Here is a 23714-nt window from a genome sequence, read left to right on the forward strand (position 1 = left end):
GTAATGCTAGTTTTGTCCATTTGTACTCAATCAGATATTCAAGGACTAGAAAACTAGATCATGGAGACAGATAAAAAGTTTTTAAAAAAATGGTTTTGGATGACTTAATCGTATGCCCATTTTTCGTTTTTTCTTCGGAGCATGGATTCATATAACAACAATTCTGAAATGCTACCAATCTGTTCTTCTGAAAAACTTGAGTGGAGTTAGCATTAAGAGAGTACCTAAAACAATTTGAGTCACTTCAAGAGCCATGAGGAAGAGACAGTCGGAGTTCAAGAAACATTTTTTTCACGTGCTTGTGATCTCACATGTGCGAAATCGCACAATGTCTTTGCTCGCAAGGGGGGGAAATTATTTCTCCCCTAACTTAGGTCTCTGGTTTTCCATCGAGACGACACGGGGGATAGGGGGCTCTAGCGACGCCGGCGAGGAGCTGTCGTTGAGGTTGATGGCTGTGACGGAGGCGATAGTGACAGAAGTAGCGATGAAGGCAGATTGGGGAGAAAGAAATCGAACCGAGCAGTGGCGAAGGCTGCCAGCGAGCAGCTGTCGACGATGACGGGAGCAATCACAGCAGCGCACAAGAGGGGGTCGGCGACGAGGGGAGGAAGAAATTGAAGACGACTCCCACTCACGCCTGGCTCCCGCTTCCCGCTTCCCGGTCCCGACTCCCGAACCCTCGTTAAGTTAACGAGCGGGCTAGCGAACTTTCGAACCGAACCATGGTTCGGTCGAGCTTGGCTCGTTAACTCAAATGAGCCTTATCTAGATCTCGAACTCGGTTCGATATCGAGATAAATTGAATCGAATTGAGTCAGAATTAAGCCTAGACCCACTCGTTAACCAACTCGATTTGATGCTACCCCTACTTCAACCAATTTAGATGACGTCCCAAGTTCCAAATTCTAACCCATTGAACACGCCCGTTGTCGCGCTTTCCTCAATGTTTCAAATGACGCCCGTGGAACACGCCCGTCTCAATGTTTCAAATTCTAACCCATTGAACACGCCTGTTGCCCATGTCTTCTTCAACAATTTGCAGGTCAGCAGTGGAACTACTCCAACCAGAATCTGTAACACGAATCACTACTTCAATCTTGCTCTCCTTTTCTCAAAGGAAAGGATTGAAAGGGCCAGTGACAAGCCTTAAAGTCTATTGACGTGCAGAATGGTTCTTCTCGTGTTTTTTGATAGCCGAAAGGTTTTCCACACGGTATCTTTTGCACAAAAAATGTACAGCTGAATAGACATTAATTCACGTCCTGTAATTCTGCCCTTTACAGAGCGAGCTATACAAACTGAAATCCGAAATTTTAATCGAGCAAAAAGGGTCTTGTCAATGGAAATCGCTTCTCTCTCTATAGAATAATTCTTCGGAAGCAACGAACGAGTAGGGGTCTCCATTTTTATTGCGACGTGCAGAATAATTCTTCAGGGGCGGGAAAGCTGTGACACCGAAAGGTCTTTCACAAACGAACGAGTTGGGTCTTTCAGAAAAGAACGAGTTGGGGTCTCCATTTTTATTGCTTTGACGTGTAGAATGATTATTCTAGGGCCATGGGGCCAAAGACGGGGAAGGCTATGCAAATTCCAACCCACTGGATGGGCGATAGAAATTTCTAACCCATTGGACGGGGAAGGCTATGACACCGAAATGTCTTTTAGAAACAAACGAGTTGGGGTCTCCATTTTTATTGCCATGACGTGTAGAATGATTCTTCTGGGGAAGGCTATGCAAATTCCAACCCACTGGATGGGCGATAGAAATTTCTAACCCATTGGACGGGGAAGGCTATGACACCGAAATGTCTCTTAGAAACAAACGAGTTGGGGTCTCCATTTTTATTGCCATGACGTGTAGAATGATTCTTCTGGGGCCAAAGACTAGGAAGGCTATGCAAATTCTAACCCATTGGACGGGGAAGGCTATGACACCGAAAAGTCTTTTAGAAATGAACCCATTGGACGGGCCATAAATCATTGTAAACACAGACAAAATATTTTAAATATTTCAAAATTACTAAGTTAATTCTCGCCTTCACCCTCGTCGCTTTCCTCTCTGCTGCCCTTTCTTCCTCTCAACCCAATCTTTCATCCTTCTTCTATGTTCCCCTCTGTTAATCCTCTCAACCGTCTTCTTTTCCTTTCAACCCAATCTTTCGTCCTTCTTCTCCGTTTCCCTCTTGGCCAAGTTAGGTTATAGAGTCAAATTATAAATATAATCTTGTTAAGGGGGCACTCGTTTTAAAGGGGGATAATGTCCTAATTTTACCCCCTATCAAAGTGTTTTTATAACAAAATAGCCTATTTATTTATTTATATAAATTCATGATTTTTCATAATATATTTAATTACTAATTTAAGAGTGATAATGTAGATATTGTAAGAGTAAGGATTTGATCAAGCCTCTGGAAATTATAAAATTAACCATCTTTATTTAAGTATTTTATTTTTTATTTTTTATAATTAATTAAAATAATAATTTATTTTACTTTGTAATTATTTATTAATTTATACTACACTAAAATCTTTCTTATTTTATTAATAAAATATCCTATTTATTTATTTATAATATTTAAGACTTTTAATACTATATTAAATTACTAATTTAAGAGCTATAATTAAGATATTGAAAAATAAAAGAATTTGATCAAGTATCTAGACATTATAAAAGTAAACAGTTTTGTTTATGTATTCTATATGTTATAATTAATTAAATTAATAATTTTATTTTAACTTGTAATTATTGGAGTGATTTAGACTAAACTAAAATCTATCTTTGTTTATCACTAAAAAGACCCTATTTAATTATTTATTATATTAATGATTTTTAATATTATATTAAATTACTAATTTAAAGAGTGATAATTAAGATATTTTAAAATTCAGAATTTGATTAAGCATCTAGACATTATATTATAACCACGTTTTTTAAGGTATATTATTTTAGAGTGATAACTTTTATTGTTTATTATTTTATCGAAAACAGCAAGTAACAAAAAATGTCGGTATCTTTTTCATGTACACGTGTCACTATGCTATTCCGTTTTTCCAATTGCTGGGCCCTAAAAAGTTCTGACGTCAGCATTTTTGTACGGTTGGGATTTGGGAAGGCTTGCGCATGTGCTGCATTATTTTTATAGAAAACGGGACCCACTATCCTGAATTGTGGGCCCAACGTATCAACAGTCCCCGGATCTTCGAATTGGTGACGTCAGAAAATTCAATCCATGGGTCCACGACGACCGGAGACTTCTTTAACAATTTGCATGTCAGCAGGGGAATCTGAAATTTTAATTGAGCAAAAAATAGTTTTTTTTTAATTCATATAAAGTATTCTGTTTTGAAGAAGGCTATGCAAATTCTAACCCACTAGATGGGCCATAGAAATATTTTATAAAGTTATAATTAAATTTTAAAACAATCGTCCCAAAATACGTAGTGTACTTAAAACTATTGACTACATTTCACTAACACAGTATTTAAGCTAATTAAGTCGCTCACCAAAATCTCCTCACCACACGACAAGAGCATTCCATAATACTTCAAACATATTCAACAACATTGTAAAATATTTTAAAATTAATCGAACTAATTTCATTGTATATGACAAGAAAAATGCAAAAACAAACTCATAAGTCCAAATTCACCGAATACCCCTGGTAGAGCCCCATATGACTTCGCAGTCACTACAAACCGTACATCGTCAATGATGGGGGTCGGGTTTCGTTGGCTAATGGACGACTGTGTAGGCGACTCAGCCTTGTTTGAACTGGACCATGTGGTGGATATTTATAACTCCAAAAGCATTTCCATAGCACTTTAAACATACTCAACAACATTGTAAAATATTTCAAAATTAATCAAACTAATTTCACTGCAGATGACTAGAACAATGCAAAAACAAACCCTAAACCCTAATTCCATACCTAAAGACTAAACCCTAGACCTTAAAACCCTAAAATTCCCAAACCCCAACTGTAATCCCGAAATTAAACCCTGCAAAGATGAAATTGAACCCTAAATCCCACAATTAGGCCACAAACAACATAAATTACGCACATAAATTAAAATTAAGTCAAATAGAACACTGAATTAGTTAAAAAGAAAAACTAGGGTTTCGGCTTACCTTTTGAAATTTTGGGAAAACCACCTTTGTTTAGGGTTTAGGGTTTCCAATACCTTTGTTTGTTGAAAGAAAAATAGTTGTTGGATCTCTCTAATGCTAATTGAAGTAACGGGAAGAAGCTAGGCTGTTAGTTTTTGTTTTATGTTTATTAAATGTATAAAAATGTTATGTAGCAGGATTCAATTTTGAGTTTGTTATAAGTTTCTTTGCTAGTTTTCCATGGAGACCCCTCGTTCAATGAACCGTTAGTGTTGTGCATGCCTTCCACCATGGCTGCATTTTTTCTACAGAAATGAAAAGGCAAGTCTTCGCCTGAAAAAGCAACAAGACCAGTAGATGGGTTACTGTTAACTTGAAATTGACTAGTTATTCATTCCAATCTGTAACCACGACGAGCTCTACATTTTCTGCATGTCAGGACAATCTATCAAAAGACTTGTTCTCGACTTGTCGTGGTGGGCAAGGCTTTCTAAATTTTTCTAAACCGAAAAAGTCGTTAGTGTTGTGCATTTATTTCTTCAACCATGGCTGCGTTTTTCTATAGAAATGAAAGCAACAGGACCAGCAATGACCATCACCAGCCAGCTCTATATTTGTTTTCATGGAGCCCTACTCCATTTCAGCAAAACACTTACCTTGACTTTTCAGTGTTTCTATCCCAAAACATACGTTGGAGAATTGGAGGCACACCAGACACACTCACGACCACTCTTTCAGTGGGTGATGTGTTGCTATTCTGGTTGGAGCCTTTCATGGTTGAGCTTCAATCTTATTTGACGACCTCAAAATTCAGTTCACGGTGATAATAATACTCATTCAAAAATAAAAATAACCCTTCCCCACCACCCGCACGATAATCATAATTGAGATTTAAAAAAATTTGTAAACATAATTTCTAACTAAAATAAACTTAAGCATGAACCATGAGAGAATACATGGTTACAAAAAAGACAATCTCTGGAGATCACCTTAATGAAATATTAGAAGAATCTATTAAACGGTGGATCAACATGTTATTAAATGCCATCAGGAATTGGAGTTGAAATGGTTGAAATGGTCGAGCCAGTCGCTTCTCCTTCTTTTTTAATTTTTTTTATTTCCACACACCATGAATCCATGACGACGAGAGTCTTGCAACCAATTTAGAAGACGTCCCACGCTCCAAGTTCTAACCCATTGAACACGCCAGTAGTCAATCTTGCTCTCCTTTTCTCAAAGGTAAGGATTGAAAGGGGCCAGTGACAAGCCTTAAAAGTCGTCTATTAACGTGCAGAATGGTTCTTCTCTTGTTTTTGACAGCCCAAAGGTTTTCCACACGGTATCTTTTTAACTGTTGAATTGACACAAAACTCATTTTCTGCACTCCATGGGTCCACGACGACCAGAGTCCTCTTTAACAGTTTGGCAGTGGATTCTGCATCACGAATCACTACGTCAATTGACGAGTGCAGAAATTTCTAACCCATTGGGCGGGCAATGAATCATCATAGATAAGTCTATAAATAATCAAATGAATTCTTTCTTCTCCATATCTTGCAATGAGCATCATGGGTACTTCAATTTCCGCTCTTCTTTTCTTACCTGTTCTTTTTCTTCTCTTTCTCAATACTAACGTCACTGGCTGCCATGAACAAGAGAGACAAGTTCTCCTCAAGTTCAAACACGGCCTTTATGATCCGGCAAGTATGCTCTCTTCGTGGGTAGGGGAGGATTGTTACAATTGGACCGGTGTAGGCTGCATGAATACCACTGGTCATATTATTATGCTGAATCTTCGGAATGTAAACTTGGACAACGATGGGTTCCCATTATTCAACTCCAGTTTGGGTGGTAAGATCGATTCATCTTTGATTCATTTAAAGCATCTAAAGTATTTGGATTTGAGCGGGAACAATTTCAGTATGATTCATATCCCCAAATATTTTGGTTCTTTCGAACATCTCAGATATCTAAATCTCTCTTATGCACGTTTTGTTGGAAAAATTCCATACCAGCTTGGGAACCTCTCTAATTTGCACACTCTTGATCTCAGCTATGCTTTCTTGTATTCCACTAGTGTTGTTGATGACCTTGTTTGGCTTTCCTCTCTCTCTTTTCTACAATACCTTGATCTCTCATGGGTAAACCTTACAAGGCACTGAATTGGCAGCAGGAAATCAACAAGGTTTCCTCTTTGAAAGAGTTACATTTGAACGATTGCAAGTTAAGAAATATCCATTCATCATTTCCATTTTCTAACCTCTCATCTATAAATGTCCTTGATTTTTCTCAGAACCATTTTAATTCTACATTACCCCAATGGTTGACAAATTTCAACAACCTTGCATATCTTGATCTAAGTGGAAATCAGTTTAGTGGTTCAATGCCATCTACTATGGGTAATCTCACTTCTCTTGAGTTTCTTGACTTGAGCTACAATTCCATTGATGGTAGGATTCCAAGAAGTTTCAGTAATTTATGCAATTTGAGGATTTTAGGGTTACAAGGTAATTCTATTAGTAGTTGGGAGAGATTGACAGGATGTCTTGCCAATAGTTTGAAAGAATTGAATTTGAATTTCAATCACTTAACAGGAGATTTGCCAAATTGGTTGAGAAATTTCAATAGCCTTGCATATCTTGATCTAAGTTTCAATGAGTTTAGTGGGTCAATCCCATCTACTATGGGAAATCTCACTTCTCTTGAGTTTCTTGACTTGATGAACAATTCCATTGATGGTAGGATTCCAACAAGTTTTAGTAATTTATGCAACTTGAGGATTTTACTGTTATCAAGAAATTCTATTAGTAGTTGGGAGAGATTGACAGGATGTTTTGCCAATAGCTTGGAAATCTTGGATGTGAAGTTAAATCAATTAAAGGAAAGTTTACAAGTTTGGCTGGGAGAGACTAGTAATTTGAAGACCTTAAAGTTCCTTGATCTATCTCACAACTTATTTTCGGGATTCATTCCTTCCTCAATTGGGAGTTTATCATCACTGGAGCATTTATACTTAGCTGACAACAAACTCAGAGGCTATATTCCCCAAAGTATTGAAAAACTTTCAAACCTACTCTATTTTGATATTTCCAATAATTTCGTCACATTTGTTAATTCTCAATGGCTCCCTCCTAACATCTCATATATTGATATATCATTTTGTCGAGTGGGGCCAAAATTTCCCTCGTGGCTTCAACACCATAGGAGCATTTTTCGTCTATATATGTCCAATTCAAGTATTTCAGATGTTGTTCCAGACTGGTTTAGGAATATTGCATTCAACATGAAATCTTTGGATCTCTCTCACAACCAGCTTCAGGGCAAGTTGCCAAATCTATTCCTACAGATTTTGGATCTTTCAAACGATTCTTTTTCTGGACCAGTTCTTGAGAAGAATATGCCAAATTTGGAGTTCTTGGATATTTCAAGTAACTTTATGAATGGTAGCATTCCATCCTTACTTTGCAAATTAGAAAAGTTAGTATATCTTGATCTATCAAGCAATTATCTACATGGCAATATTCTTGATTGTTGGGGAAATAAATCAGTGTCTCTAGAGTACATAAATTTCTCGAACAATAATCTTTCCGGTGAAATTCCGAGCTCACTGAGTGACATACCTTTCCTTCAATCATTGCACTTGAGGAATAACTTTTTGTCAGGAGAACTCCCTTCAACAATGAAAAAGATGAAATCGTTGGTCGTTCTTGATCTTGCTCATAACAAACTATCTGGAGTCGTACCGACATGGCTCGGGGAGAATTTATCAAGTTTGAGGATTCTATCATTACGTTCAAATATGATTTACGGAAACATCCCTCCACAAATATCGAACATTAGTTCTCTTCAATACTTGGATCTTTCACAGAACAATCTATCGGGGGCTATTCCACAATCTTTGGGGGACTTTACTGCAATGACTAAGATACATGATGTTGGTGATCAAATTATTTTGCCTTCAGTGTATCGTGCGGAATTAGTATGGGATAATATTGTAATGACTCTAAAAGGAGTGGAACTTGAAAATAATGGGACACTTGGATTTTATAATGTCGTAGACCTCTCAGCAAATAGTCTATCTGGAGATATTCCCGAAGAATTGACACGTCTCATTGGACTAAAGAGCTTGAACTTGTCAAGTAATTCTTTGAAAGGAAATATTCCCAACAAGATTGGAGCTTTGAAACAATTGGAATCCTTGGATTTGTCCAGAAACAGACTTTTTGGCGAAATACCTTCAAGTTTATCAACACTAAATTTCTTGAGCAAGCTAAACTTGTCATACAACAACTTGTCAGGGAGGATACCATCTGGTTTTCAGTTACAAACACTCAACGACTCATCAATATATATTGGTAATGATAACCTTTGTGGGCCGCCACTATCACCGTGTCCAACAAATGAGGTGCCCCCCTCCCATAAGAAGATGGAGAGAGAGAAAGATGATGAATCTGAAATGACAGGGTTTTTTGTTAGCATAGGGCTTGGTATTGTGGTAGGCTTTTGGGGATTTTGTGCAATTTTGATTTTTAAAAGGTCATGGAGGATCGCCTATTATCAATTTTGTGATGACATCATAGAAAAAGTTATTGTGGCAATGACTATATGGTTTGCTAGACTCAAGATAAAGATCCAAAAGGACAGGGAAAACTAGGCATCTATCAAAACAAAGGCGATGGATTGGTAAACATTCTTTGCCTTATATATTTTATCAACCTTTTGTTTCACAAATACAAAGCGCTTACTCTACTTTTTCTTGACAAATTTAGGGACTATTGGTGCAGAGTATGAATTGTCTACCTCTTACTTATTTGTTCAAGGAAGTCGTATCTACCGCAAGTGATTGATTAATACTATAATGGCATAGAAATAATGTTGGTACAAGTTATCGTCAACGATTTTTACCCAGTATGTATCTATTTGGTTTGATTCTATGGAAACTTTTAGTAGTTTTATTTTTCATTTTACAACAATTAAGAGGAATTAAAGTAAAACTAAAAAAACCATAAAATTTCTTTCACAGAACAAGCAAAGCTATATATGAGAAGAGTTTTAACTTTCAAAAGTTGATTGTTACTTTCAAAAATAATTGAAAGTAACATAAATTGTTGTTAGGTTTCTTTCAACAAATGTATCAAATATAAACAACAAAAAACTTATTACATTTTCTTTTGAACTTTCTAGTTTTGTTGGTCAATTTCTTCTAAATAATGTGTTTGTCGCCACAATGAGATTTCAACATTTTTGTTTATTGAATGAAAAATAGCTAGTTTTCTGAAAAATCCTAAGAAATATGATTATACTTATTTTTACTAAAAGATTTTTATGTGCACATTAAGCTTAGATCATTTGTCTTTTCCCATTAGCAAAGGAGTCACCAAAAATTTATAAAGTTAGTCTCTTACATAAATCAAATAATATCTTATAAAAAATATAAAAGTAAAGCCAAAAGCATATAAACCAATCAAATAGAAGTCAAGATATTTCTGCTGATTTCTTAAAATATTTTACAAAGGCAAATTTGGTCCTTATTTGAATGAGGGTAATGGGAGGCTATACTTCTTTGCTCATTATCTCTGGTATCTTCACTCCACCCATCCCCCCTATACACCACCGATATAGGAAACAAAGCACACAAGCGAGGCATGACTCTTTACATGCCAACCTTCACAAATGTCACCGTGCCGTGATGATTTATCCTTCGCGTCAAGGTCGGCCTGCCTGCATGATGGCTATCAACTCGAATGACAACACAAAAGATGATCGTGCCTCACATCACAGGAAATTTGACTCTCCAAGACTTCAAGAAAGGAAATAAGAAAAGTAGAAAATATACTGAGAAACCTTGTAAAATAAGAAAGCATCTCAATGTTCAAAAATGTAAACATTATATGCGTTGTTGTACAAGGTTGCCTATTATTCATATCCACCAAATTAATCAAAGTCACTATTTGCACGTTCTTCATGATAGGTGACCTCATGCAACACTAGCTACACAATCTCATGTAAAGTTAAATACATCCACACATGTGGCACCAAGACCCACAAGTGAAGATAAAGATGAAGAATTTGTTGGACATGTTGAGAAGATCTCTCACGTGTGTAACACAAGTTAATCAAGAACAAAAGAGTTTCATCCAATCAAACACTCAAAGAAGGAATGATGATCTCCAAGGATTCGTTCAACTAGGAAAGTCCTTGTTAAAACATGTCTTTGTCTATAAGGAAAGTCTAGTTGTTGAGAGCTTATCAGTCTTTTTTTTTTCTGAAGAAAATTATACAAATCACAATTCAAAGTCTTTATTTTCCTATACACAGTTAATAAGAGGAAATTTTCCAAGAGATTGCTTGATTTCAATTACATTTTAGCCACCACTTAGCATGTTTCAAAAGCTTCTGCAATCAGACCATTTGAACTAGTTCATCCAAAAAATGGAATCAAAACCAGCTCCCTGACCAGATATTTTACTGGGTCAGATTGACCGCTCAAACTGGCCTCTTGCATAGTTGCACACGTCAGTATCATTTTATATACCCTCAACCCTTCCACCCACAAACTTCAGCTTTCTTCAACCCATAGTGATCAACAAATAATAGCTCCAAAAATTAGATGAAGATTACCTCCATAAAATTGTATCGGTCTTCCAATTGATTCATTATTAAGTCAAGTATGTGGTAGTGATCAACATAAAGATGCATACCTGAAAAAATTGGGAGATAAGAACAAATATAGTTCCATGGAAATGTGTTTTCGGTAGATATATAATAACGAAAAACCAAAGAAAAATGCTTTAGAGTTCTGGAGTTCACCATCTATTCAAGTCAATAAGTCTCCTTCCAACATAACCTGCAGATGCTTAATCTGAGAATTTATGCTAAATCTGTCACCTGCATGTAAACAGAGTATAAGTAAAATTGAGGCCAGTGCATGTAGAACTTGCAAGAATGATATTCAACATATTTGACTAGAACAAAACATAAAAAACAACTGATAAATTAGATTTTCAGGAACTATAAATTTTTCCAGGAAAGGTGCTCATACGATTAAACATTTCAGATCTTTAAAATCATAATAATAATTTTTACATTCACACATTTCTCTCAAAAAAAAAATCTTAATAATAGCACATTTCAGTATTTTAGAATCTCATTTTTTTCAAAGGCGTTGATAAAGTTCGAATTATGTGATCAAGCAAAAACAATAGTCTTTAGCAGAAAAGAAGCTACAGAGTGCAAAAAAACATTCATCACCTACTAAATATATTTTTAGGTGATAAAGTAAGCTCTTAACAGTTTTCCCATTATATTACTTCCTTGAAGTTTTTTTTTCCTTTTATATTTTGAACTGAGTTCCCTAAAGTTCTTAAGACGATATACATCTTTAATTTTATAAAAAATCCCAACAGGCAACAAATTCAAAATGGCATTTGTAGGGTGCCCTTAAACAATATAGAAGCTTTAAGAAACATACTAGTAATAAAGAGGATCGTGTTCCCTGTTTCTACTAGCAAAATTTCCTAAGAAAATAATTCTCTTTTTACTTTAGAAGATATGTAAGAAATTTTTTTTATTCCGACCACTCCAACCTCCAGAGATGTCTTTTTATCCTGTGAATTCAGGAGATTTTCATGGTTTAAGAAATCCTCAGTAAAGCTACATGCTCAAAATTTCTTGTGAAGGTGTTTCTTGGAAAAAAAATCATTGGCTGGATAGCTACACTCATTCAGCCAGTACTGTTGTATCATCCAAGAGCACCTCCCAGTCAAGTAAAAGCCAAGACCAAAGTTGAGTTTAAGGTAAACCACAGTAGTGCAATCTCACTACTTGAACTGAAATGAGCTCCCTCTACCGGAGATTTGTATCTCTAGAAATAACAGAAATGGAGAGATGACTGGGATTTATTTCAAAAGAACCTTAGCAAATGCCACCTAGAAAATCTGTTTAGTGTCAGTCTCTATTTAATAACTTGTTAATTCTATGACGGTTATTCCTTTCCAGCCAATTTCAAATGGAAAATCCTAAAGAGTCATCCACAAATGAAAGATATTCCGTTTTTATTCATGGTAAGGTTTTTATCACAAAAATATGGCTTACTTGAAAAACCTCCGGAAAGGAAAACGAAGAACACCACAAAGAATACTTTAGAATAGCTTAAAGAATTCAGCATTAGCAGCTAGACTCAAATCACAAACCAAACAAGAACATCAACAACTGCAAACTCTAGCCTGTAAACTAGTCATAAGAGGAAATTTGAGATTACAATGAATCTAGAGCAGGCTACTGTTGGAGCTCATAAAAGAGCAATAAATAACAAAAAAGGACCGACAAAAAACCAAAGAGAATGAAAAAAATTATGAGACATCATCTTTCTGGGAAATCAATGAATCTTCAAACGAAAATAAATAGAACATCAAGAGAACAGGAGAGTATAAGAAAAAAGAAATGGGGAGCTCCTTCAGCAACCCAAGGTCCTCTGGCTATGGCAGTGTGATTTGTAACCGCTCCGGTCATCTTCCCCTCTCAAATTGTTACCCCTAGGGTATTTTAGATTGATCCTTAGCTGAGATCCATGCGCTTCTTCATGGTTTGAGAATTTTTAAGAATAATCTCAGTAAGCCAGTATGGAAGGAGATTTTCAAAATGCATTATCTCCCTATCTGGGTTCCTCCATTCGTGAAAATTGGAGAAACTTGGCTTTGATACACATTGGAAAAAAGCCTTCGGTCATGCAAGAATGGGTTCCCCCTGCTCTTGGTTATCTCAAGCTAAATTTTGATGGTTCATCTCTTAGCAACCCTGGTATTTCTGGTTACGACGGAGTTATTTTAGATCATTACGACAATCAGCTCTTCACGTATGTCGACCCTCTGGGTATTTCAGACTCTACGACGCAATGGGCTCCTCCAAGTTGAAGGGGATTAAAAAGTAGTGATTGGATGGTGTGAGAAAATGTCTTCTCCTCCATGGAGACACTGGGATACTTTTAAGAAAATTTTAAATATTACCTCAATTGTCTCTTGTTGTTGGACCCACATTCCGAGATCTGCAAATTCGGCAACAGATGTACTTGCCAGGCAAAGAGCTACCCTACAATCACTAGTTGTAAGGGAAATGCTCCCTCAAACTTTGTAATTTTCTCCTATTTTATTAATACATCTTTTTCAAAAAAACAAAAAAAAGAGATTTTCAAACTGTGATCACCTGGGCATAGGGGGACATCAAATTTGCAATAGAGATTTTGCCACTGTCTAGATTGATTGGTCCCATATCCCTTGGGAGGCCAACTCTTCAGCTGACCACAACACCAAGAAGGCACTCTCTCCAGGACTTACCTATCATTTTTTCTGGAATTTCCTTTGAGTTTGTTTCTTCTTGATATATAGTTTTTGTGCTCGATGCCCCTTTGTCGCCTTGTCCTTTTTATCCATCAAGATTTTTGCCTTTATAAATTAAAAAAAATGGAACTTGAGGGAAGATTAGTTCACATTTTCTAAGTCTATCATCAATAATTGTAACCTAAAAACAAACAAACATATTTCTTTTCCCACCTTTCCTAGCTTTCAAAAATCATAATACCAATCATAATACCAATACTGTGGATACAAAATGCTATAACAAGTCTCTCGCTATGACTGCACAACAAGTATCTCTTCTGCTCTTCCATCATGGAGTACATCACCTGTATACGGAATATACCCTTCTCGCTCTATCAGCTCACCTAAAACTTTCAAGGTCTCATGTATTTTATCATAGAATGGGTGGGATCTATCATCTACTATGAATGTATGCAGTTTGTTTTTAACTTCAATCCAGCCACAAGCTGGTTTTTTCCTCATCCCCTTTCCCTTCATAGCTATTCGCCAAGTCGCTGCATCCTTCCATCTACCACCACCAGCATAAATGTTTGACATAAGAACATGACATGTCAGGCTCAAGCAGAACAATTTTTTGTGCCACCTTTTCAGCCAATGGAATATTTTTGTGAACTCTACAAGCACTCAACAAAGTTGACCAGACACTGGCAGTGGGCTCCACTTTCATGCTTGAGATGAAACTGTAGGATTGCTCGAGCTTTCCTGCCCTTCCTAGAAGGTCTGCTATAGCAGCATAACGTTCTAAACCCCGTGAAATATTATAATCTTGCTTCATGCTATTAAAATATTTCCAAGCTTCTTCTATCAACCCACCATGACTACAAGCAGTTAAAACAGCCACAAATGCTACATAATTAGGTCTTACGTTCTCATGTTCCATCTGTTTGAACATGAAGAGGGCTTCTTGGGCCTTTCCATGCAGAGCATGACCCATGATTATGGCTGTCCATGACACCATATCTCGTGAATCCATCTTATCAAAGATCCACTTGGGTGCTCAAATATAACCACATTTTGCATACATATCTACAAGTGAGCTAGCTATAAAAACATTGTCTTCATACCTGCTCCTGACTATATATCCATGGAGCTGCTTCCCAAGATGTAATGTTGTCAAATGAGCACAAGCAGGCATTATACTGGAAAATGTAACATGTCTAGGCTTAATTTTAGCCATCAACATTTAGCGAAGCAATCTCAGTCCTTCATCAAACAATCCATTTTGGACACATCCAGAAATAATGGAGTTCCACGAGATTGTGTCACACTGGGGTAGCAGGTAAAGTACTCGACATGAATCGTCCACTCTCGTGCACTTAGCATACATATCAATCAAGTTGCATCCAATGAAAACATCTGAATCAAGTCCGTGTCTAATAGCATATCCATGAATTTCCTTTCCTTTATAAACATCTACATATTCAGCAAAAATGGGAAGAATACTGGACAAAGTGAAGGAATCAGGTTTATGACCAGCTAATCCCATTTCCCTAAGCAACAATAGCGCCTCTACATGCAAACCATTTTGTGCGTGTCCTGCAATTATAGTATTCCAATATACAAGATCCTTCACTGGCATCCTCTCAAAACCTTTTCTTACACTCTTGAAACAAAAAAAACTTTGCAGTGCTTGACTCCAAAGCAACTCCATTGATTGTTCCACGATAAGGCTCAACAACTTCGCTTCCTGCATCACATGGATTACAACAATGAACCATTTCATCCAAGTCAGCGCAATCTTCTCCATCCATTGTCCTTCTCCCAAGCCCTTCAAGCTGTTGAGAATTCTCATCAGTCACACTAAGCACTTCTCTCTCCTTAATCTTATCAAAACCACCCTTGCTTCCAGCATATTTAGGCTCTTTAAATATACTTATATCTTTTGACTTGCTACATTTACTTGAATACTCATACTTTTTATCTCTTTTGGAAATATTAGCATATGATCTTCTCCATTCAGACCATCAGCAGCAGCTCCATCTTCCCACAGTTTGCAATACATATTCATCAATGCATTCCCAGTATAAAGATCATTATCAAGACCTAGACGAATAATGCACCCATGAACAGACTCACCAAGCTTCAAGTTCATCAAACAGGTACAAGATTTCAGATCTGCAGGGAAAATATTATGATCCGGGTAATTGCCAGAAGCCCTCATTTCCACAAAAGATGCAATAGACAGATGAAAAAAATCCTTGGGAAGTATAACATCTTATTAGAGACTTGTAAGAGATAGAAGATGGTGCAACAAGTGACTCGAAAGTACCACGGGCTTCTTGCACAAGGCCTAGGTTTGAGCAGATGACGAGCAAGGCATTGTTGATAGTATGAGACCAACTGGTTTTGAGAACTTGAGCATGAAGCTGTTTAGCTTGGGATTTTGATTGTATGGAATTCAGTCTTTGAATCAAGGAGTTGAGTAATGTTTCACCAGTCTTAAAGTTCATTTGAGCTTGAATTTTGTTCAATAATGGTGTTCGTTCGCCACCTTTAACTATCAGGACATCCCAGTCCTACTTGGCAGGGGGCACAAACGATTTTGCTTGGTACAAACAGCAAATAAACCTATTTGGCAGAAGGGTTTCCAATTTACAGCAACAAATGGATTGGGTCCATGAAATTCAAATGCAAAATTGCTCGCGTGGACCACATCTTTTCCAGCCTCTATAAGAATTTCTGTTCAAAGAGAGAATAGATGTAAGCTACTTCTAGATAGAGGATAAAAGAAGTTTCAATGATGATGACTTTAAGGCCCTATTCGGTTAGAGAGAAGAAAAATAAAAATTCAATGAAATGAGATTTCTTCTCTCTTGTTTGGTAGAGTGAAGAAATTGGTAGCGGCCATTGAAAACAAAAATGACCTCTCTCGTTAGGATGCACACAAAAAAAAAAAACAAATGAGAAAAATAAAAGATTTTAGTATTTTTAAAAACAGAGCTAAAAAATACATATTGCTTGATAGTTTTAATTAATAGCTTCTCAAGTGCCTTAGAGAGAATATCCACCCATGTAACAAACTTTTCATATTTAATTGTAATGTTTTTTTCTGAAGTGTAATAAATTTTGTACTGAATTAACTTCAAACTTCAAACTTTAGGCATCAAACGACTGATAAAAATGTTGGCCGCAGAACAACATGCTGTATGTAATATTGATTAGGCCATGCTCATACAACATTTAATTAATCACTAATGCAAATGAATTGGGTATAACTTATGTCATCGATGTTAGTAGCAGTGCACCGAGAATCAACATCTAGTCAGACAGAAAAGTTCCCTCTGTTGGACCAACCAAGAGAAAAGAAAGACTAGTGACTGGAATCTAAAAGTGTTTCTTTTTTCCTTAACCCACACCTGTGAAGGCTCCAGCAGAATGAAAAGAAAACTAGAAGAAAATATAAAACATTTTATTTGTCAAAAAAAATAAAAAATAAAAAACATTGAACACTTTACATTCTAGAATTCAACTCTCAGGAATACTATATGAAATACATAATGAATATTTCAAGCATAAACATTCTAGAATTAATATTACAAGCTGAGATGGAGATTATAATGAATCCAACCAAGCATATAGTGTAACGCTTGGTTGGACTAGTATCAACATTCATTAGCATTGACTTTCACAAACAGAAACACAACTAGCAACTCTCAAGTTGGATTAGTAATGTCCTGGTGAGACAGAAAACACATCTAGTAACCTTTTAGCAGAAGTAAGAAAAATATAGATGTTATGCAATAATTTTCCCATACAAAGTTGATGCACTCTCCTTTTTTTCTCACTACTTACTAGAAACCTCATCTTTTGATAGCAGCTTCTAGCGTAGTCACCCCCTCTCTGATGGTAAGCGTTGATGTATAATGCTTATCAAGGAAGAGGATTGCCTAGAAGCAATTTGCTTTGTTTTACTTAGTCACCCGCATCTACCAGATATTTAAAGCAAAAGCATCTCAGCCCACAGTGTGTACAAAGATGTCCCCAAAACCAACATATACAAACATTTCATGCCTAGTGACCTAAGAGTCCATTTTATGTCCATCCATAGAATACGCAAGCTTCTCTAAGATGTTACTTTTGTGATTTAAAATGCACTTCGCGATCACCCTTTGATACGTGAAAGGGTACTGGCTTAGAAGTATACAAACGTGTAACAAGGGACTATCTTTAATTTACAAAATATTCAATGAGAGGAACTGGACAAAATATTCGTACAGAAGGGGAATAAATCAACAAATTCATACTCGTTTGCATGAAAAACTAACCATCATTATTCAGTTATATCAAATTTACCGGTGAATAAATAAAGCCATATCCACAGCTGGTCAAAGCAAAGACGAACGATGTGACTCCCCGTGCTAGCTCACGCAAGAACACACCATAAAACGTGCACAATAGAACAAAGGGAAAGTTAAGTGACAAATGCACGACTTGTTACCAAAGGCCACCAACAACAGTAGGAACAAAAATGAGCTACTTACCAGAATTGTCTTCTAACAGGGAGACCATTAATAAAGTCGTTGTGTTCCGTTTTGGTGCAATGATTTATAAGTTATCTGCAGTAGAAGGACGATAGACTTTAGAGAAGGATGCAAATGCAACCAATTCGAATGAAGGTGGCAACTTGCTGCATTGGTTTGAAGAACCGAAACAAATTTAAGGTCGAGAGAGAGAGAGAGCGAGAGAGAGTGAGAGAGAAAGCGGGACCTGCTGGTGAGGGAAGCTCCTTGGCGACGGACGGCGACTCCTGCTCAACACGGAAGTGGACGCAACGGAATCCGGCGCCGGGGTAAGGCTCTCAAGCAGACAAGCTTCAGAAGGCGAAAAGAAATTTTTTGTTAATTGCCCTGATTCACCCCCTACACTTTCCCTTGAAAATAATTCGTAATTGAAAAAGGAAAAACAGCAGAGTACCCAATTTTCATTTTTATTCCATATTTCATTTTTATTCTTATGGGGTAGTGACCAACATAAGAAGCATAGCTGTCACGTTGAATGTTCACTGCCCATTCACTACACAGAAAAATGATTTGGTGGATAAGAAAAAATATGGTCCAATGGAAGAGCACTTTCAAAAAATAAATAATAAGAGAAAAGCAAAGAAATATGTTCGAGGGTTCTGGGACTTGCAATCTGTTCAAGTCAGCATGCCCTGTTCCAACATATTTAGCCTCCAGATGCTCAAGCTGAGAATTTATGTTAAATCTGTCGCTGGCCTGCATGTAAACAGTGTGCAGGAAAAATCAATGCCAATGTGTGTAGAATTTGCTTGAAGGATCACATCTGACATGATTAAAAGGAAGAAAAAACAACTAGTAGCATAGGTTTCCATGAATTAAAAACTTTTTCTTAGGAAAGGTGGTGATGTACTAGCACGTTTCAGATCTTTAAAATAATTAAACATTTCTGATGTTATTTTATTTTTTTATTTTTTATTTTTTGCAGCTTAGCTTCCCTCTAGCAACCATTACTGCTATGTCCCAAGAGCACCTTTAGGAAGAACTGCAGAAACCGAAGTTAACTTCAAGGAAAACTACAGGGGGTAGCATCTCACTACCTGCACGCCAGAAGATTTGTACCTCCAGACATTAAAGGATTGCAGATATCACTAGGATGTATTTCAAAAGATTCTAGCATGGAACGATCTTTTTAGTAGCTGCCCCCTTTTGATAGCTCTTTAATTCTAAGACAGCTCTTCCTTCCAACCCAATTTCTCTCATAGTTTCAACCAATAATGGACGAACAATATATAGCACTGGAGAGAAAACTTCAATGAGCCACCCATAATTACATGGCATTAATTTTTCGTTTTTAAAAAACATGTGAAAGGTAGTATTTTCTCACATATGGTGGCTAAAAAAAGACCATGACCAGTGTACTGATACTAAAGAAAATAACTCAAAAAATTCAAGGTCAGCAGATAGACTCAAAACCTCAACAAAATAACAACTAATAGATCCAAATTCTGAAAGGATACAGACCATGAATCTAAATTTAAGCTTACCTGCATGTTTTACTCAACAGCTCTGAAACAAACTCAATTAATTTGCTTCTGCCTGCCAATGAAACTTATGATTGAGTAAAACACATGGAAATGAAATAAAATATGAACATAATAAACAATGACTTCAATTATTTTATAGTTGGAGTTAATAAAAGTGAAACTGTAGTTAAACAATTGTTGGAAATGGGGTGCAAGTGGTATGGTAACTAAAGAGTTTCGAGAATGGCAAACCTCAAGGCAATTAGGTTTGTTTGGATCGAATTTCTACTATCTGAGGACATGCTTTTTATGTATAATATGCGTAAAAATTGGATCCATATAGATGACTTCCCCAAACCCAGGATATCATCCACAATGTATGTATATAACTTAAGACCCCCTGACACCACATTATGTTATGTAAATAAAGCAATTGACTATAAGTTAACTCTAGATACTAGTGTTATTTATTAACTATCTCATCTTCTCAAAATTTTAAAAACAAACTAACCATATTATTTCATACCCAATGGATGAAGTTACTCTCAAAGCAAGGACTTAAGCATTTAATGTTGAAGGACCGTCTTGACATAAGTGGTCGGAAACAAAAAGGAGCCTCAGGTGCTTCTTCTACATGTACTTTTACAGCCTCTCCTAGAAAGCCTTCAACCACCCACAGTGGATCTTTCAATGAATCCAAGCTGCCAAAGTTATATTTTGAGCTTCGGATTTCAGAAGCACCTTGGTGTTATTTCCTCACCCACTGCCTGGCCCACCATAGTGGCAAAAGGCATCTATTGTTCCATAATTGATCGACCTCCTTGGTCATTGCAATAACTACAACCTTAACCCACCCTTCCGGCTCTTTGTGCCTTTTTAGAAGCTCCTTTTCAAGCTCTGCTCACTTGTTCATGCAAATCAAACTTGTGGGTCTATTGCAGTAAGCATTTCTCTAGAACCTTCACAGTCCCTTGAAATTCTTTGACATCTATTTTCTCTCTTTGCATGTCTAAGTTGCAATAGAAAGGTGGTTACTAATTCAATCCCTTCCCATTTTGCATCAGCTACAATTGCTTCAAACATACCTTGGCTGGTCTCTCAAGCAAACACTAGTCTGTATTTTATTTATTTATTTATTTTTGGAAATGTTGATAATTTTATTTCAAAGAAAGAGAAGAAACATTAAGGGAGACCTCCCCTAACAACAAGAGATTGAAGGAGGGGGCCTAATTTAGCACACAAATCAAGCAAACACTTGTTAGCCATGCAGACTAGTTTTTCCTCCACTTTGGCCCCTTTAAAACCACCTTTTTATTTGTCTCTATCACTCCAACTAATGAATATGCCAAAAGAAGCTAAGCATGACAAATTTGTCCACTGCAGTTGCCCAATTACCTGAGATAAGTGACCAAACACCTTACAATGCATGCTTCCCCTTCTGCCCTAATTCAACCAACCTAACCTAGTCCAAGTAATCCATCAACTCCATAACATGGGAAAACCTAGAAACTGGACCACTTCAATCAACTTATAAACGGCCTGATTAGATCTTTTCACACCGATAGTCATTCAATCTCTCTCTCGTTGATCACTATTAGGAAGACAAAGCAGATCTGCACCTCTCAATGTGTTCCTCATGCCAGAAAACCTAGAATAGGCTTCTCTGACCAAGTTGACCTGCGTTCAGAAGCACATCAAATACACTCCACTCTGTTCATAAAAATAAGATCTAACTCCACTTTGTGCAAATTTGAGCCATCAGATCGTCCATCCACTGAGAAAAGCTAGGTGGAAGCACAAGTGACATTAACCAGATATCAACACGACCAAGTTTCTTTTGAATGCTGATCACACATGCCTACTACACCTATGCCTTCTGGAGAGGCTTGAACCCAAGATCTTAGACTAGAAAACTCCCTTGTGACCATTGAGCCAAAGGCCTATCCACCATATCAACATGACAATTGAGCTGATTTGGTCTCCCAAAAATTTCTAGGTGCTAGGCATGCATTGAACTGCCATTATGCACCATAGTGTAGCTTTGTGGGGAAAAACATACTCTATATTAGCATTAAGCAGATATCAATACATAAAGAATGTTTCAAAGTCCTCCCTAAGTTTTATATTCAATATCTATATATATTTTTCAGAAGAAAAATGCAAAGAAACAAAGAACAGTAGAAGCCAAATGCACACGCTAAATGCAAAAGTGGCATTGCTTTGTGGACCCTCTTGGACCAAATTTATGCAATGACTGCAGGTTAGAAATGACTTTAAATTTTGCTATCAGTTCTCAAACCAAATTTGAACAAATGCTGCAAATCAGGTGTCTTCCTCAAGATTTTCCCTTCTGAAGGTTCACTAGTTGTTTTCTTGGTAACCCAGACTTTCTAGTATTGCCTGCACAATTATTGCATAAAAAACAAATAATGCTTTGAGACGTTCTACCCAGATTGATGCAATCATAGAAGTTCATTGTATATATTTGAGATCTCCCTGTCAACCATTTTCATTTGCCTAACAAGACTCCGGAGACATTCATATATCAGCTTTGCTTCTGGATGCGATTCATCTTGGACCAAAAAGGGTGGATTCTCGTACCAACCTCAACCCAACTACAACCAGGGTTCATCATCAATCTTCTCCCTTCATCTTTGCTCTTAGTTCACCCACTTTGTCCTACTTCTGTGGAGAAGCATACATGTTTGATAGCATGACACAAGTTGAAGAATCATCAGGATTCTTCTCAATAAGAAGTTCACCAACTTTCTCTCCAAACTCCAGATTCCCATGCAAACTACATTCAGAAAGAAGAGATTTAGTAAACCCACATCCGCAATAAGTGTGGATTACTCTGAATGGTACTATCAGCTTCATTCAGTCTTCCTGCGTGCAAGAAGATCTATTAAGCAAGACTAATGCTCCAATTTCGGTTCAAGACCCTAAATTAACCTTCATCAACTAAACCTGCATGGCTGCAGGCAGTCATTGCAGCTATGATCTATATAGTTAGGGGGGAATACATACAAAAAGGTTCAAAGAAGGTAGGTGCATCAAAGTATATAATCAACCCACCCTTCCCATAAAAAAAGGTAAGGAAAGGGGTCAGTTATCCAATCAAACATTTGAATTTCTACTTTTTCCTCTTTCATAAGGGCACTCTCATTACATTGGGAGTGAAGGAGCAAGGGGGGATCTAGGGGTGGACATGGGTTTCCCAACACTTGAACCTGACCCAAAATTCCAACCTCAAACCTGAAAAATCCCAAACAGGGTTGGGAAACCAACCTCGTTGAGTCCCCATTCATCCCTCTATCCTTCAACCCCGTCCCCAAACCAACTCTACTTCCCCGCCCTACACACTCCAAACCCCCAGCACCCTTCCCCCCCCCCCCCCCCCACCATCATTCACCTGGTCCTTAAGATAATGGCCTATTAAAAAATCTATCAACCTGTAGAAATTATAAATTTTTGTAATAAATTACAAAAATCTCAATACACCATAAAATTCCCACAACATCAAACTCTTTTTGTCTAAGCCATTGAGCATTATCGTCCGAGTACAAATTTTGTTAAAATATTTTTCCTTAAATACCCCTAAAAACTTATATAACTACATTATTGTATCATTAAAATATATGCCAATCATATATATTCTAAAAGGCATTACGAGTACAAAACCACGTGGGTCGGGTTCAAGGAAACCCATCCCCAACCCAAAATCCAACAAATTTCTCTTCCTCGCCCCATCCCCGACCCACATGGTAAAATGTAAAACCCATCTCTAGGTTTTCAGGTTGGGTTCCCCAAGAAACCCAACCCAGTGCCCACCCCTATTGTGAACAAATATATAAAATGCTAGTACTAAAGAGGTTGACAGCGTCAAAATAACGACCAACTGTTGAATAACCTGAAATCATCACATTCCATGATATGATATTTGTTTTAGACATCCAAAGGACCCAACAAGCCGAATTAACACTTCCGTATTTGAAATATAAATCAATCAGTTCCTATGTGGTTTCTTATAATATAACCATGGACCAGCTTCCCCAAAAGTAAGTTAGCTCATCTGGAGCATGCTATTAATAATCTACTTGAAGTTATAGATGTGGGTTTCACTCCATCCTTATTCATCCTCACAAAATTTTTGAAACATGAATGATTGTCAGCATTTGAAGCATATCCACCAATCATAGAGTTCCAACATACAACCTTTTCCGTGGAATACACTCAAAAACCTCTC

At 37.0% G+C, this 23714-nt stretch overlaps 1 protein-coding gene, 1 long non-coding RNA gene and 1 pseudogene across 2 annotated transcripts; 1 reads left to right on the top strand and 2 right to left on the bottom strand.

Moving 5' to 3' along the window:
* The first annotated feature begins 5871 nt into the window (after positions 1-5871).
* On the top strand, positions 5872-8765 carry LOC137944506 (receptor-like protein EIX1). The gene is made up of 4 exons (XM_068790190.1): positions 5872-6252; positions 6405-6618; positions 6706-6849; positions 7357-8765. The coding sequence occupies exons 1-4, from the start codon at positions 5872-5874 to the stop codon at positions 8763-8765; spliced, it is 2148 nt and encodes a 715-aa protein (XP_068646291.1).
* A 744-nt stretch (positions 8766-9509) lies between these two features.
* Positions 9510-18693, bottom strand: LOC137944403 (uncharacterized). Its single transcript, XR_011110814.1, has 7 exons — positions 18616-18693; positions 18193-18296; positions 17967-18041; positions 17779-17843; positions 10922-10999; positions 10733-10812; positions 9510-9911 (listed from the first exon to the last, which is right to left on the bottom strand). It is a non-coding gene; the product is annotated as an uncharacterized lncRNA (long non-coding RNA).
* On the bottom strand, positions 13482-16196 carry LOC137944581 (putative pentatricopeptide repeat-containing protein At3g23330; annotated as a pseudogene).
* Positions 18694-23714: the final 5021 nt, after the last annotated feature.

This window comes from Aristolochia californica, unplaced genomic scaffold (genome assembly GCF_029961685.1).
Source record: "Aristolochia californica isolate CCGP_79_NKW_82.1479 unplaced genomic scaffold, dmAriCali1.0.hap1 SCAF_11, whole genome shotgun sequence".
Classification (NCBI taxonomy): Eukaryota; Viridiplantae; Streptophyta; class Magnoliopsida; order Piperales; family Aristolochiaceae; genus Aristolochia; species Aristolochia californica.

Coding starts and splice junctions, on each gene's coding strand:
- LOC137944506 (XM_068790190.1), top strand. CDS start 5,872: ATGAATACCACTGGTCATATTATTATGCTGAATCTTCGGAATGTAAAC. Junction 6,619..6,705: donor GAGGATTTTAGGGTTACAAG/GTAATTCTATTA, acceptor ATCACTTAACAG/GAGATTTGCCAAATTGGTTG. Junction 6,850..7,356: donor GATGAACAATTCCATTGATG/GTAGGATTCCAA, acceptor CAAGTATTTCAG/ATGTTGTTCCAGACTGGTTT.